This window comes from Melospiza melodia, chromosome Z (genome assembly GCF_035770615.1).
Source record: "Melospiza melodia melodia isolate bMelMel2 chromosome Z, bMelMel2.pri, whole genome shotgun sequence".
Taxonomy (NCBI): Eukaryota; Metazoa; Chordata; class Aves; order Passeriformes; family Passerellidae; genus Melospiza; species Melospiza melodia.
The window spans coordinates 15,151,953-15,169,964 of NC_086226.1; the positions used below are offsets into that span (position 1 = coordinate 15,151,953).

The window sequence follows — 18,012 nt, forward strand, 5'->3', positions numbered from 1 at the left end:
AGGAGAAATTATATGGTGATTTAAAATATATTTAAAGTGCTCTTTTTTAGTTACCTTCAGAAGATCTTTTAGTGTTTATAAATTTCACCTCTGAAATATAAATATCACCTCTGACATATAAACTTTTTTTATGCATCTCAGTTATATAAGAATAAAACCTCTCCCTTTTCTAAAAATAACACAGATGCAATTGTGAGTGCAACCTGAAAGTCTCCTCTTTTAGAACACAGTTTGGTTTGGCTAAACAGACAATTGCTTCCAGAGTATATGTTGACATTCATAATTTAGCTAGGCCAGGCCTACTTAAATATTTCAGCAGAAAATTACACTGAAAATAAAAATGAGAGTTTGATAAAACAAAACATTAAAGAAGGTCAGTTATCTAAATTGTCAAAATCGTTCAGGTAAGATGGGAAAGCATTTCCCTTTTTCTTGGAAGGAATAATACTTTTTAACACAGGGGAAAAACTGTTTGAAGAGGAGGCATTTCAAAGATCAAAGTGAGGAGGTGAGTCAATGGGTCATACTGCAGAAGAAGAGGGATGGCCAAGTAAGAGAAAATTCAGGGACAGAAAGATTAGAGGGAATTGTGTTTAGGGAAAACGTAACTTTAGTAGTTTGTTATTTTGAGGAATATGAAAAAGAATTCCAAATGAGGAAATATGAGGGGAGAGGTTTGAATGTTGGTTGAAAAATTTAAAAAATTTTACCTCTCCTTCATTGTGCGAGCACTGCAACAGTTCATGTTTTAATTTGAGTTTTCATAGACTCAATGTCTAGTAAAAAGCAGGGAACAAGCAACATAATCAGTGCTTATAAGAAAGCCAGCAATTCTGCAATTGAGCCATCAATTGATGTAAGTTACTGTAAATGTCTGGCTTTCCCTGTACCTGGTACCTTTCCTTCCAGACTAGGCATCTGAGACAGCCTTAATGACTGAGAGAACAGGTTATGTAAATCTCACTGCTCTGCTCCATTAAAAAAAAAAGAAAAAAAGATGCGCACATACTGTTTAAGTCTTACAGTACTATCAAGATTTTGGAGTAGAATATGCATATTTTCCAGTGGAATAAATGACCAAAAATGTTTTGGTAGTAATCCTGTTTCTTTTCCCCTACACAACAGGTTTCACACTGGTACATTAGGACATTTCACTGCCTGAATTAACAGTCCCTGTGGTTAAAGTTGTAGATTGATAAGTAAATATAAATTGTAGATCACAAAACATATAAGCTGGCTAATACAAGCCAGACACTGTCCTATAAAACTCTGGGCTGTGCACATCACAGACTGTGAACTTAAGCAGAGATGTGATTTCATGTCAACTTAGCAGAAACTTGTTAGGATCAGGCAAAAGAGAGTAATTGTTTTAACTGCTGAGATAGACATCTTTATTCACACATTCATATAATCCAAGGTCTGCCATTACCCTGTTTCAGACCAGAAATGTGGAAGTGTAATGTAGCTCACTTCCTGCAACTCTTCTACTATAGAGAGAGTTCTTGGAGGTAATGGCAAGGCACTGACATAACAGATATTCTTCTGAAACATAAAAATCCCAAGTTATGGAGAAAGTTCATCACTGAGATGGATATTCTGTTACTCTAGGAAAACGAGAATTCAGTTTGGTTATTCCCATTGATGCATATCCTGAAAAATTTGTGTAATGCAAGTCATGGCCATAAAAATATTGCCTGCAAGTCTTACATGCACTCATATGTCTTCTGAACTGAAAATGCTGACCTTAGAAGGAAGTTCTGTGAGTTGATTGGGTGGCAACAATATTGATGCTGGGGACTGTTGCTCCATGTTAAACTTCAGTTTCTACTTTTCCTTTGCAACAGTTTTCAAACAGACTGATGAGACATGGATGCCTGGATGCTTTGCTACGGATGATGCAGACATGGCTATTCTGTACTGAGGGTGACAGTGTCATGACAACACGCAGAGACCAAGCAACAAAAACAGCCACAAGCCATTAGTTTCTCAGCTGGTTTGCTGGTGAGACTAAACAGGCAATACCTGGAAAAGGCAGTTTACATAGTGCGAGATATTCCTGCAGGATGGTAAATTTACAGTTCCTGCTTTATCTACAGAAACCCTGCATCTCATACAGTGAGCTCCTCATCTCTGGCTGAGATATTATAGCACTAATGAATGAGTTTTTGTGCCCCATGTGAAGCCACAGAAAGGATAATTTTATTTTCTAAGAAAGATAAAAGAAATTATGATTTCCCAGACACAACAGATCCTGGCAGAAATAAAGGTTTCTGAACATTATCATGGAATATATAAACTGCATGGAACCCTTCCAATTCCCCGATTGCAAAAACTGGTTTATATTATCTAACATGGAATTTTGCTGTGCCACCAAGTACTGCTTTGCCTTCACTTTCCTTATCCATAAAATTTACAGAGCTGTATAACAATTCAGTGTGTATTTCCCAGTGTCCCTGTTAATAGTGTAAATGGGGTCAAGGATATTTTCAGAAGCTTACATTTTTAGAGAGAAAAGAAACATTCTAAATTTTATTTCTGTAGCTGCATTTTTAACCACAAAATATGTAGGAAGATAGGAAGTAAAGAGATGGGTAGTAAGTTTCTATAGTATCTATGAGATGACTTCACTGTATGCACCAAATAAGTGAATATAAGCTTACTGAATATAAGCCACAAAAGGAATACTGGTCTTTGCATGTTCCAGATGTGAGGATGGCGCAGCAGAAGTTGAGGATGGACCCAATAAATTGTACACTTCTGCTTCTGTGGTAGGTCTGACATTTTTGTAGTTTCTATTAGCAGATGCCCTGCCTCATCTGACAGTAGCTGGGAAGCAGATGGTATGATCAAATGCTTTTCCAGGGTTCAGTGTAGTACAACAGCTGCCTTTGTTGTTGTTGGTTTTTTTTTTTTTTTTGGTTTTTTTTTTTTTTTTTTTTTTTGGAGGGGGGGCTTTTTGGGTTGCTTTGTGGTTTTTTCGTTTTTTTTTTTGTTTTTTTTTTTTTTTTAAATATAGCTCGTTTTTTGGTGAAAGTTGTTCTCTGAGTTACTGAAATGAAAAAAAACCCTAGCATTAAATTTTTGCTCTCTGTGGAGTCAATGACTAGCTAAGTTAGCTTCAACTAGTTTCATCTGGCTTTTTGGCAGCTGAAAGCAAAAAATATGGTCTTGGTTCTTGGTTCTTTACCAAAAAAGAAGTCAGGTGGGGTTTGCAGAATTAAAAACCACTACTCATTATCTTAACACTTACAGAGGTAGAACTTAAGTACTAGATTAATCCTATTGATTTGTATGGGCTGGATAGAGAGGTTTAACCTTCTCCAAAATTACTAGAGTGTCACAGTCATTTCTGAAGTGGATTGGCACATCAGTTTGGACACAGAGGACAAACTGCATTCCACTTTATGCTGTAAATCTCACTGAGTTTCCATGGGAGAAATGAGAGCTGTTTTAGCAACCAGCAGGCCAGCCGTTACATGATGCTTTCCTGCTCCAAATGCCTGTTGCCAAATTATATGCTGTTCACGGCACTATGCTGCAAGAGCTACAGTTGACTTTTACTGTTTGAGAAGACACCAAACCCTCTTCAAATTCCTCTCTAAGAGAAAAGAATGACGTGAGTAAAAAACATTAGCTGAAATGATTTTATTGTTTTATGATGATTTTATGATTTTATTCATTTTATTGAAATTATTTCTGAAGAAAAATTTCTTAAAAAAACCAGACCTAAATGAACTTCTAACCTCTGGGAAGGGCCAAAGAAACCAAGCGACAATATGCCAGTAAATTCTTAAAAGTCCATCTTATTTAGCTAATATTTAATTCAGATCAAAGTGTATGCTAATAAACAGTTGCAGCCAGCATTTAATTAGCATGTGAATTCGCTGAGCTTGCACATCCAGCTGAAAGGCACAACGTTTTTTGCAGCTAGTATATGATCAAGTCAAACTCTTCCCTGTATAAACTCTTCCAGAAACACGGAGAGGTTGGCTACAGTAGCCTTTTCAGTCACGCAGATCTGAAGCCATCAAGGATCAGCAAAGCCTTATTGGTAGTCCATGCAGAGAAGAAACTGCTAAATCACTGTGAAATGCTGGAATGTTGATGACTCAAACAACCATTTGTAAAAGCTGAGGATGCTTTGCTGACGATGCTCCAAGTGACTGCAAAGCGGGTGCACACCCAACTCTAGACACTACAGCTGAGTGGTGAACAAGATAAGGGAAGAGGCTGAAAGGGGGCAAATCCTGCGAGGTGGGATAGTTCTTTTTATCATGCCAATGTCCTTACACAGGTGGCTCAGCTTCCCACATAGCCTGAAGGTACTCATCCTTTCTGATAATTGACTCAACTACACCGAATTAAAAGGCAGCTGTAATGCTGTTGTGTCCCCTGATCCACAGTACTGCATTACTGTGTAAAACTCCCTACTCCAGCAGAGGAGTAGGGCATTCCCACGGAGCCCGAGTGTAGCATCAACCCACTGGACTTTGTGCTGCATGGCCTTCCCCCAGCCCCAATGGATCGAGGCTGCGAACATCACTTCAACCAACAGACACAGAAATTGCAACAATCAGGTCTCATCTTTGGACCCACAGGCGGTGAATATACACCTTTCTAATCTTATCCTCTCTTTTTCTTTCTTTTCCTTTATACATTTTCTTAAGTGTTAATTTTTATGCTTTTACACTGTTGAATTTCTAACCAAAACTGCTACATTTTAAAATTAGCCAAGTATCTTATTCTACCTTAAAAGTTCTAAAGTTTCCAAGTAAAAGTTTGAGATTGAGCTTCCCAAGAATCTTGGTTTTTTTTACCCCATGCACTGCTCAGAGTAAATCAAACAACTTTTTTCAACAATGACTCAACAGCTTCCCAGTACTTTGTGTAAGTAATTAAGAGGAGTCAAAGCCCTACAAAAGTGTGGCAATATTGGCATTTGAATACTGGCCATGGAAGGCAACTTTCTCATGCACTGTGTATTTTGGGAAAATGGGGATCCACCTCTGTTTGACATAAAAGCACAATAAATAGCAAGCACCTGCATGATGCAGGTAGTCTGGATCTCAGCGCAATGTGCTCAGTTACTACAGCATGACACCTCCTTTGTTTCAATCTGACAGCACCAGAACTGCAAGTTGCACATTCAGTCATCTGGAACTACCTACTGCCATACCCATCAGCAGCACAAAGCTGAAGTGAGGTTCGCACTGTCCCTGAGCAGCCATCATGATTGCCACAGCAACCATACACTGTGGTACAGGAACAACAGGGAACACTAGAGGCAAGAGGAAAATATCTATTACTTGCTGCTGTGAGCTAGAGACGGGATTTTTTTTTTTTTTTCTTTTAGTAGGAAATTAATTAAATTGGATCTCTTTCCTCATGGTGGAAATGTGTTCCATGAATGAATGCATGCACACAAACCTATGCCCACCGACCACACTCCTTATTTTGCAATTCCTCCTTGTAATGCAGTAGCAGGCAATGATGCTATCAGTTTGCTTAATGTAGTCACTGAAACTTCAACTATTCAAGGAAACAAATTAAGTGGAAAATGGCCATGGTAGTAATAAGAAAACAAATTTACCCAGCAGGTGGCACATTGCTGCTGGAGTTAATGTGCCACCTTTTATTACTAAGGTGTTTAGATGGGACCTATCCTGATTCACAACAATTTCCATTTTCTATTAAATGAATAAAAGATTAGGTGTATTTACTCTCAAAACACTATTTTGGAATAATTAGTTTTATGACAAACATCTCTCACTGCCACAGTCTGGTTGTTTTGAAGGACACAGACCTTTCTGGCTTGACAAAGTGGCCTTTCCAGTGGCTGCCCAATGAGGCTCCACAGACAGACCCATGCAGCTTGCTGGAAAATGCATTCTGGCTTCTGAGAAATTCACATAATGATTTGTGGAAAAATCACTCCAGCAACATGCCAGTCCTAGCTGCAAAATTAAGTGTTTCCAAAGAGCAGAGCAGCCTGTATTTGCCAGAAAACTCAGACACCAGATTTACTATCTTTAAGGGAAAATACTAAGACAAATTTTTTTATTGAGACAGAAGTAAATACTCCTTTGAAAGCTGAAAACAGACTTCTGAGCTATTACCCAACACAATGTGTTTTTCAGAGATGTCTTGAAGTGGAGTCTCCTAACCTGCTTTCTGACTACTTAGATGTGGTGACCCCTCATGCTCTTATTTTAGCATAAAATAGGTCTTGGCAGAATCTTTTTAAAAGAATTACATGTAAATATGACAATAAAGAATCTCCATAAATAAGCTATAAAATAGTATCCTACCCTTGTCATCTACAGCTATATGTACACAGACATGTGTAGTCTACTTCATTTTAAATAGATTTTTATACCTTAGCCCACATTAAGTACCTTGGTCCAAATACATTTCTGAACAAAACTGGGATGCTTGTAATGTCAAGTCAGATAAGCACGCAATTTCATAAAAATTATTCATTGAATTGAGAAGTTAAAATTCTTCTGTCTTGCAAATCTAACACACCTAGATCACTCCCCTTCTAGGGCCTCACTATCATTCATCGAGTGTACTTCAGCTTTAATTCAACAGAAAATTTAAACTTAATCAAGTAAATGAAACATACACTTATTACCATTATTATTATTATTATTATTATTATTATTATTATTATTATTATTATTATTATTATTATTATTATTATTATTATTATTATTATTATTATTACTTTCTGGGCGTACAATTCAGAGATCATTATTTAAGAGGGAAATCCAAGATGTCAGAGCTTGAAAAAATCTCATGATCTGAGAAAAGAGGTAATTTTTGCTATGATTATGCTTTTTCCCTGGCTACAACACTTGCATCAGATTTGTATAACTGATGAAATAAACGGGGCAGGAGAATTTTTCTCCTTTTAATGCCTTTATTAAAAGTGATCAGCCCAGGGTTAGGAAGCTTGACAGGTGTGCAGTCTCCGTCGTGACTTAGGGAAGGAGAACATGCACAGCTTTGTTCGCTAAGGTCAGAACTGGGGGGTCCCATCCTCACGAGAGCACTAGGATGTCACCCCGATTTTGCAACTCTGCAGTGACTCCCGGCTCGATGTCTTGCTTTCAGATGAGGTCTTTGCTCAGGGTGAGGGGCAACAAAGGTTTTCAGGTCTCTGCAGGCTCAGCACTCTGCTCCTCACGTCTACACGTCACTCTGATCTCTAAATTCTGTGTTGGCTCGTTGTTTTTGGCGTCTTTTTGGTAAGTTTGATGAGGTTCCCATGGCATGCTGATCCCGAGGTTATTTTGCAATCACTCTGATGCCTCCCCTCCACTCACTGTCTGGGGAGAAGTACAATTTAGCCCCAGGCAGGCTTGACCAACACAAAAGGGGGAATTAGCGAAAACGACCGGTCATTACAATAACAAACAGGTAGAACTTCACCTTGCCAGCAACTAGTCCGACTGGTTTTGCAACCCTTTTTTTTTTTTTTCACAAAAAAATTGGCAGATTTTTGTTTATAACAACTGATGCCAGACTTTTCACATATTTTAAGCATGTAGAGAAGGAAAAATTATTTCCAAGAAAGCTTTTTGTTCCTTGCATTTGTTACTTGCATTTTATGTTCGTTCTCCTCATCTGTGATTCATCTGTATTGATGTACTTTACGAGCATCCTCCTGGCTGCACCCTGTTTGCACTCAATTGTTTAGTGGCACACAGAAATAGGACAAGCCTCTCCGGCACTGTCTAGTTTGTTCTCTATCAATCCAGCAGCTACAGAATCAGATAGGCAGGCACACTGACCACGAACATAGAGAAAATAGCTAGATCAATCTATCTGCTGCTGAGCTCTCTGAGACAATCTGTTGCATCTTCCTTCTATTTTTTCAGGAGTTGATCAGACTAATGAAGATCAGCTCATCAAGCAGATCTTAAGTCAACAACCAAATCAGAGGGTCAAGCTTGAGGAAGGACAAAATCTGGGACAGATGTGGCAATGTGAAGCATCTAGCTTTGCAGGAACAAAGGACATCTTTGAAGTCACCATTCACCCCTGGAAGTACTTCACAACCCCAAGTTCATCCATTTCCTCTGGTCATGCTGTCTGCAGCACCATGAGCACCACCTTTCTTTTACACACATACAGGAGGCTGTGAGTTTTACAGGACCATTAGCCTAGCAACCACACCTGAGACATAAAATCTTCCTAGCATACAGATGTTGGAATTACCTGAGTGCAACTTAGGTACTAGACAGAAACAACTGTTATAATGTATTATATTTACATATAGTTAGGCTAGTGTTACAAATTCAAATTCAGAATACTTAATTTTGGGCACACCATCTCCTCACTAATAACTCTTCACAAGATTAGTAGGTGGAGAATGTCAGTGGTTACAGATGTTGCATATCTGCAAAAAAAACTGTAACAAATGCACAGCCTTGCTTGGACTAAAAATCTCAATGTGAATACTGTGGACAGAATCTTCAGTTATTTCTCAGTAGCAGGGTTTGTTCAAAGCCTGACAACCTTTTCTGGACTTAGGTGCCTGGAGTAATCAAGAATTGCATTTTTCTAGTCTAGATAATTCAACATCTGCCTCTGCTTTCTATCTGTCATTCCATTTTTGTTCCTGCCTTTGTGTTCGTCTCTCCCTTCCTCTCTCTCTTCCTCATTCTTTTCTTTTATCTTCTATCTATAGGTATGCTTTTTATGTCTATATGCAGAACAGTGGTTTACAAGTAGGTGCTATTATTATTAAAATTATATATTATTATTGCTACTATTGCTACTACTACTACTACTACTACTACTTATACTACTACCACTACTACTACTACTGTTACTACTACTACTGAAATGGCCACAAAATAATTAATGCTGTTGCCCTAAAAAAATCACTCTTTCTGATCAGTGGATCAGAAATGTTACAGAAAATTCACTTTACAGCATTATCATCAACCTGGAGTTCCCAGCAGCTGTGATGTGAATCAAACCCAAACCTTAGAAGACAGATTAAGTTATAAAATTTGAGCATGTCTGTCCTGTCAGTTTGTGACAGATGAAATCCCCAGTCAGTTTGTGACAGATAAAAATTAGAATCGCAAATTTTTTCAATGTGCTTTTTCTTCAAAAATATTCCTGCAAAAGCAGCCTTGTTGATCTCCAAGAAACTGCTAAAAGATCTTGTACTCTTCAAGAGAATACAAGGATGTGTTCAAGGGTAGCCTTGCCACGGCAGTACATGAGCCTCAGAGAGAAGCTGCTTTCATTTCATGCCATGTATCCCCACAGTAAGGTAAGAGCCCTCCTGGTACCTCTGCAACCCCACAGTGTCTTTAAAATACAATTCCAGGGACAAATGCATAATTATGACTTTTCTGCTTTCTGTAGTCACACGAAGTAGAACTGCAGTCATGATGTGCCTGAGGATGACTGAAAAATAGTAATATCCATATCCTACTAGCTACATTCTATGCTGTCAGATGAAGCGTAGAGGAATTTACAAAAGGGAACAGATCTGTTGCATTAGTCACTTTAAATGCAAAAATATTGAGTAAACAAAAGTCAGCATGATATCACTTTAGAGTCTGGAAAACAGAGATCAGATTTATGATACCTTCCAACAGGCACATAAAAGACTTGACCAAAAGAATGCATTGAACTCAACATACCAGCTCCTTCTTCTTCATGCACTCCATGAGGATAATGAAGAGGTGCTGTGCCTGGGTTCGGGTGTATGTGAAAGTCTTCTGGATGGTAACTAGCAACTGGTCCCTCAAAGACTCGTTGATCAGTCTGAAATTTAAAAAGAGAAGATTAAGTAAAAAAACAGACATGAGTGAACACTGTAACTTCATTTCAACTGTTTTCAGGGACAAAGGTCAAAAAAATAAGAGTCAACAGATCACTGGAGGTTGTTTTGGGCAGGTTTCAAGCTCAGGAATTGCTGAAACTATAAGAGATAAATTGGAAAACACTGTTCTAGGAGAAAATGTTGATTGTGCTGAGGTCCCTCATCTACAAAGTTTTCATACCAGTTCCCACATATTGCATGACAGAAGGTCATTCAAACTATCAGCTCAGTGGGATTTTCTAACAAAAACAAGAACCACACTGACAGTCTGAATTTGAGGGAGACCAACACTTTTAAGTGAACCGAAGACTCCTTTCTATCAGTGAGTTAGAAAAATTCAACTTGTATTTAATTTTATGAAACTGGAAACATTTTTGTTGTTAGTGGTTTTGATTTTAGTTTGAATGTCAACTCACTATAGATGCTACACAAGACCTCATAAGCAAACAAACAAATTTCTCTGTTTCTCACTCCACTCAAAGAAAACGTTTTGTTTGGCCATGTTGATCTTTCTGAAGCTCAAGAGAACCCATTTTATATTTCTCCTCAATGCTAAGGCCAGAACTTGCTAAAAGTGGCCTAACAGCAGAAATAAATAGTAATAGTATATGAAATAGAAGTACTGCCTACCTCTTCATTAAAAAAAATCTATTTCTCAGGACTTTTCTGGATGAAACATTTCAATTCTCCATGTCAAAATTACAAAATAGTGGGATTTAATTTAATTTAGAACATGTATCCTTTGATGCTTCTATACTACAGCAGTTTTCTCACTTAAAAATTATATCTCAATGTTTTAAATTAGCCAAATTGAAATATTTTATGGGATAAGTCATCCAGTGGAGTGAAAATCAGAGAACCTTCATGTCTCATACTTTAGGCCAGAAGATAAAAACATATTTAGTCCTGCAGCAACTGCAGAGAAATATCAGGTAGCTAAAAGCCATTGTTAGCTTAGGGCAGCTGCTTTGGGAGAACAATGACCAAATCCTTCATTTTGCACACTGTTGGCCTACTGCAGTGAAGAGGCACAAATGAGACTGCAGGATATTCATTACACCACTGATTTTCAAATCTGATTTAATTATCTAGTCTTTATACCTGCAGCAGACATGTTGTTAGAAGAGACAACAAATGGGAATCAGAGAGAAGTGCGTGGAAGTATACAGAAGATCTGACATATGGAATGCATATGTTCTCTACCACATGAATTTGATTTTGGCAGTAAATATTCCTGTTGAACTGAACTTTGGCTTCAAAAAGAAGCCTGGAAGGCATATGTCAATGTGTTTGGATTAAAATGAGTTTACATGGGATTTTAGACCATGGTGTGTGGACGGATCACTGTTCTTTCCATGCCTGGCTTCTTCTGTTGTCTTCTACTCTATCACAGACTCCCTCTGAGCAGTAAGTCTTCCTCTGCACTTCCTGTTTTCATCTGGGAGCAGTCTGGCGCCTGGATGTCCTATTTCCGGGGATGCTGGACAGGTGGCAACCCTGCATCTACTGCTCATGCATTAGGCAGCATGTAAGCCCACTCGTTCCCTGGAGCACGACCTGCCTCCCTCACAAAAAGGCCACACTTGATGAGTTACAACTTCCAGCTCCCTTGGTGGACAGCACTGGAGCTGGCAGCAGAGGACTTGCTGTGAGGGAATTGTAAGAGAGATAACCCTGACCTCCTGTACAGAAGCAAGGATGTTGCAAGCACATGGGGACACGAAACCCGATGTCAAGAATACAAGAAGAAATGTAGGACTCCGTGGTGAAGAGAATCAGCTTGGAAAGACAGATACCCGGACAAGCACTAATATACTTTGAGTTGCAGGCTAGTAGGTCATAATTGATATAAATTTTGATTTTAGGCTCTTGAAAAGAAGGTGTTGGAAATTTGCTTTGATCAAATTTAAACAAAATGGTGCTATCACTGTATTTATAAGTAGACCAGAACTATGCAATTTTCCACCCTTCAAATGGAGAAAGAAAAAAGAGGTTATTCGCAATGAACGAGTTTCCTAAAAACATCACCAGGTGAACCTAAACAGCTATTTATATTTTCATATAAATAACTGATTTTCTTGGAAATGACATATGAAAGTGAAATATAGGAAAGAGTGGGAAAAGTATATGAAAAAATACATGGACTTGGAAGAATCTCAAAAATTTCAGAAAACATTTCCAAAGTTTCTGCTAATTTTTCTTAAAAAATGTGTAGAATCCAAATCTGAAATTTCATTTCAGAAATTGTCTCTCTTTCAGGCCAACTCACACAGAAAGCAAGAGAAAGTTGCATTGAGTGAAAGCAGAATTGTATCCTCAGCAACCATCACTTTTCTTTCTTGAATTAAAGCTCTCAGAAACTCTATAATAGCATCAGTTTAAGCAGCAAGAAAAGCAAACTTCATGTGAAAGATGCAGCATTTAAAAAACCCAAAAAATTAATAAGTGTTTCCTTAACTACAGGGTGAAACATCTGTTGAAGTACTGCTGCTCAGAAACTTCCTGTAGTCATAATTTGATTTATGCAGTTTTCTACTCTCACTAAATGTTTTTCTTTAACATTTCCTTGGTCTACAAATCTACATCAAGCCTATTCAATGTCTTTGTGAGATCAAAAACTTGAAGTGATTATAATCAAAAACATAAACAAAACAGCAATCTTTCCAGTAAAGTAATCATAGCTTTGTTTGCACTGAAATCAGTTATATCAAGAATGTATCACTTTTATTCCTTGGGAGTCTATAAATGTTAGAAGATATCAAATCAAAGTTCCCAATTGTGTAGTCCAGCCAGGACAAACACAAACTGTTCCATGCTATTAAAGACTCAATCTGTGAGGCAGACACGAAATCCAATTTGTGTTAAACAAGTAATTTCACAGAGTACTGTGAGGAAAACAACTGTGACTTGCAGGTGGGGGGATGACTTATCTCCTTTGCAAACACCACTACATTTCTTACACACACACCTTAAATTCATGCTTTTTAAAAGCAAGGATTTCTAGTCTTAGATTCAGAAAAAGAGATGGGCCCACTTTACCAGACAAACACTACACTTATGACTTCCATCAAAGTCAGCATAGACTGAATAGTGTCAGTAAAAGATAGTATTTTTATCATCTTTCTAGCAGACTTCAGTTCTAAAAATATTTTGCAACATGCCAGTAAAATCCTCTCTGGGGCATTTTGATGGCATGATTCTCTGAATTCCACTTACTTGACATGGAAAGAGTCCTGGTCCTGCCTAAACAAAATGTGCTATAAAAAAAACCATGTAACCTGTTCTGTTTCTTCCTCATGTAGTTTGAAACTATTCTTTCATTCCATAAATGTATAAGACATGCCCATTATCCTACCAGTCCAGATCTATTCAACTTTTTCTTCTTTCCCAGAGATTCTAGCTTGCTGATAGAATTTAGGTAGCTAATGTAAAAAATCTGTCATCTAAAGTAGAGCGATATACATTTACATTTATTTTCAGAACCAAAATTTACTCATAATTGTCATCTAAGAGTGTGTGGGTATGTTTTGTTCGCTTGTTTGTTTGTTTTCAGAAGATGCCAACCATAGTTTTGACACATCAGATTATCAGAACTGAACTGTATGGCTTTCCAGAAAAGTCAGGATCTTGAATTTTAACAAAAAGCCCTTGAATGGGCTCAAGGAGTTAGTCAATAGGACCCTCTGGGAGGTGGCACTCTGGGCAGCAGAGCTGCCCTGGGAAATTGCCCTCAAGGAGCTGAACAGAGCTGTCATATTTCTAAGGACACTTTCCATACAGCACAAGAATGAGCCATCCCCATGTGAAAGAAGTAGGGCAAGGAAGGCAAGAGATCACCAAGGAGGAGTGGAGACCTGCTGGTTAAACAAAAAAAAGCAGTAAATGCACTATCAGTGAAAAAGGTACAGGTAACCTGGGCAGAGTTTAGGGACACAGCCCAATTATGCAGGATGGGGTGAGGAAAGCCAAGACAAATAGGAAGCTGAACTCTGCAAGGAATAAGAATAACAGGATGGGTTTCTACAGGTATGTCAATGAGAAAAGGAAGGTTGAAGAAAGCACTTACCCCATCTGGTAAGCAAGGCTTACAAACTCACAGTGATGTACAAAGAAAAGGCTGAGGTATCTGACAACTCCCAAGGCCAAGTGCAAAGGCCTGCGCCTGTGTTGGGGCAGCACCTTAGAGCAGCACAGGCTGAGGGATGAACAGATCACAAACAGGCCTCTGGAGAAGGACTTGGGGCCCTGCTGCGTGAAGGGCTGGACAAGAGCCCACAGTGTGCACTCACAGCCCAGTAAAACAATCATGTCCTGGGCTTCACGCAAAGCCCTGTGGGCAAAGCAGGGCAAGGAAGAGGATTCTGTCCCCCTGCTCTGCTCTGATGAGAATCCAGTGCAGTGCTGCATCCAGCTCTGGGGTTCCCAGCACAGGAAGGACATGGGCCTGCTTGAGCAGGTCCAAGGAGGCTTTGCTGTTGATCAAACAACTGGAGCACCTCTCCTGTAAGGAAAGGCTGAAAGAGTTGAGGATGTTCAGCCTGGAGAAATGAAGGCTCTGAGGAAACATTATTAAAGCCTTTGAGCACTTGTAGGGTGCCTGTAAGGAAGATGGGGACAGACATAGGAGCAGAGCCTGTTGTAATAGAACAAGAATAATGTTTTTAAAACTAAAGGAGTGTTGATTTAGATTAGGTATAAATAAAAAGATGCTCACAACAAGATTGTTTACAACAATGATAAAACAGTGAAAAAGGTGTCCCAGAGAGCTGGTAGGTGCCCCACCCCTGGCAATGTTCACAGTTTGGTCAGAGAGGACTCTGAACAACCTGATCTACTTGAAAATGAGCTTGCCCAGGGCAGGGGAGTCAGATTTGATGACCTCTAAAGAGGCCTTCCAATCGAAACTTTTCTATGTTATTATGATTTATTGTTTAGGATCAATCAGGAAAGGCCACTTCAAAAACCTGAACTGACAAAGTTAAAAAGGCTATACTCTGTTTCTGTCCGAGACATACTGGATGATTAAACAGTAAAGCAAAACTTTCTTCATTGCTTTGGTTGATGCAGAAGACTGATGACAACATTTTGGCCTACTCCTCAGAAAGAATTAATATTTTTAAGCTATGCTCAATATTTGAGGAGACAAGAGACATTTCACTTAATCTTTCAAACTCATGGCATATGATTTTGTAGTGATTATTGGAGAAAGATCTGGCATGTAGCCCACCAACTAACTTGTTTAACTTTCTTTTTCCTCAAAGATTTTTAGTACTGGAATCATACAATATACTAGAGAGTTAAAAAGATTATGCACTAGCCCACTTTCAAAATGCAACTCCATCATAGATTTTTAAAAATGTATTGTTCTCAAAATGCTTTGAAATGTCTTTAAATAATACAATTCACTTAACGAATTGCACATAATCGGTTTCTAACTCTTCAGTTTTGAAGTATTTTTTTCCCAAGGTAAATATATCCATAAAATATCAGTGGAATATGAAAAGTATTCCCTGCCCTTCCTTTTAGGAAGCTTAGGGGATTTTTTGTTTTAGTTATAATTTGCACTCTAGACAAATCACATCTTATGTAAGAAATTTGACCAGAGGTTCTACTCATATTTTTTTCCAGTGGATTACAAATAAGTTGTGCAACTTTGCAGGACTGGCTTACACATTTTCAAATTCACACGTTTTGCATATCATTGTTTGTGAAAAGACAGAAAATAAATTATTTGTAAGAAATAAATTATTATTATATTATTATTTGCAATAAAATAAATTTTATGTAATTATTCCTTCACTGTATTCAAACATGGATGATTTCTGTGTGCTTTCATGAAGAATCACCTTTTCACTGCAGACCTGCACTGGTAGTTGTTCTACATAATTTTTCCCTGACCACAGTTTATTGAATGGCTGTTTCCTCACCAAACGAGAGATGAATATATTGACCCTCCCAAGGTCAACAAATAGACTTTCTTGTGTCCCGGTTTTGATTTGCAAAGTACTTTGTTACAAGAGAAAAGTAATGTTATAAAAATATGTAATGTGAACATAATTTTACAAATTAATTCATGACATGATTTGGATCAATGATTTCCAGTGATGTGGTACAGACCTTCGGGGATACTGAAGAACCATATCATACATTATGATCCCTTTTGCTCAAGGTGAAAAATTCCTGTATTTTGCGTATAAGCAAAAAGGGATTTAAATAATCTTCAGATTTGAAACCTAAAACTATGCCACCACAGATCCAGAGAAAGATCAGTCCAAAGGCAATCTTTAATGATTCTCATATGAGGATGCTCATTTAAAGTACAGAGAATGTTTGATATTTCCTTGCAAACATTAGGCAAGAAGCAAATTTTTATGGCATTAAATTGAACTCTTAAGAGTCTCTTGCTTGCAGGAGTAGAACTGATAGAGTAGTAATGAGGTATAATTTCAACTTGGAGACTGCATTCCAATACTGCAAGTAGTTTCTCATTCAGTAAGGAAATATTTTTCTAAGAAGTGACAACAATTCTAACCTAGTGTTTTGTTTCTCTGATTTTAAATTCAGTATATAATAAAGAAGAAAATCTCTGAGAATTAGAAGCTTCAAAACATTCCTATAAAGTTGCAGTTTGCATTTATTTTACTTTCAGCTTTTGCTTTTATGCAGGTAAATGAAATGAAAAGGCATCCATCCTTGATTATACAATCCAAAATACTCCAGCTGTATGTGAAGGAGATTTACTACCAATGAAGATATTCACTTAGGGCTTAGTAGAGACTAAATTTACATTTTTATGATTGATCTTATGTTCTTACTCCTCAATGCTGTTCATCATATTTTCAAGTAAAAGAAAAAATAAGTGCTTCAGAGCCTGAAAATCCCGACCTTTAAATCAAGGCCAATTGTGAAAAGCAGCAAATAATTCTACCAATTTACCACATGGGGAATGTTGCATTTAAGATGCCTTCTTATTAAAGTTATACTGTGGACATAGCTTGTTTGTCATTAAAATGTAAAAGGTACCAGGAATTTACTCAGCTCTACTAAATTACTTCTGAGAATTTTATTTACTTGTACTGAAATGTAGCCACCTATTGAATTCTTAAAACTCTGTTACAGACTTTTCCAGACCAAGGAACCAAAATTTAGTTTCTGATATTAAAGTCCTAATAAACTTAAACCCTCCCCCCGTGTTAGTTCTGCGCATCTGACACTTGAAATGCTAAAAATTCAGCTGCACATGTGGACAACCGCACACGTGCCTTACCTTCCCCTGCAACTTCAACGAGAGAGATGAGACAATGAGACCCGCAAGCTGGTTTTGCCCCAAAGACATCTTTCCGTCAGGGTGCGCTCCACCCGCGCGCGGCGCCGCGCAGGGCGAGAGGCGGCTCCTCCGCGGGGCAGCGCGGGCACCGCTCTGGGCCCTGCTGGCAGCCTCCTCCTCCTCTGGGGCCGCGCTCACAGCGAAAACTCCCACCCAAAGACTGTCCTACGGGAGTGAAATGCCTACCTTGTCATGAGAAAAGCCTACAATTAGGCTTTAAAAAGGCAGATTGAAGCTTGTCTCCTGTCCTTTCAAAGATGCACCAGGCATTGGCATTGCACCACACCTCCATTAATATAAGAAATCATGAATTTTTCTGCTATGTGGAATGTTCTAGGAAGAATAATTAACAAGGAGGAAGGGCTGGCACTGCACAATTCTTTGAAACCCACACAAAAGGACTTGTCGGGCAGATAGGCAACAGCTCAATGCACTAAAGGATTTCTTTAAATGGAAGGATTGGCACAACACTGATCAAAACTCAAGCAGAGAGAGGTATTTTTTCTCTGTCATTTCCAGACATAGTTATTTTCCCCGTGGAAACAAACTTTCAAATTAATTTAAAAGCTCACAGAACTCACAGCAGTGCTTAGTAGATGGACACACATTTTTATGTGTAGAAGATTAATCTTTGTTGGGCTACTGTGAGTTAGAATTTAAGATTGTGCAAAATAAGCATAATATAAACATTCAAGTGAGTTTGTTTCTGCCATTACTGATCTAAGTTTTCAATTATTTAAATTAGATACCTAGTCCATAGAAACTGGAAGATATGCTGTGTCTCAGAGAACACCTTGCTTCTGACAGGTGGCCAGAATTAAAACAGGCTTTTGAT

At 38.3% G+C, this 18,012-nt stretch overlaps 1 protein-coding gene across 7 annotated transcripts in view; it reads right to left on the reverse strand.

Moving 5' to 3' along the window:
• The window catches only part of TRPM3 (transient receptor potential cation channel subfamily M member 3), a 416,081-nt gene that overhangs the window by 82,759 nt on the left and 315,310 nt on the right, over positions 1 to 18,012 (reverse strand). For all 7 annotated transcript variants that reach the window (XM_063180477.1, XM_063180478.1, XM_063180473.1 and 4 more), the window contains exon 8: positions 9,669 to 9,792. In XM_063180477.1, the coding sequence (XP_063036547.1) occupies positions 9,669 to 9,792 (124 nt within the window). The remainder of the gene's footprint in view (positions 1 to 9,668; positions 9,793 to 18,012) is intronic.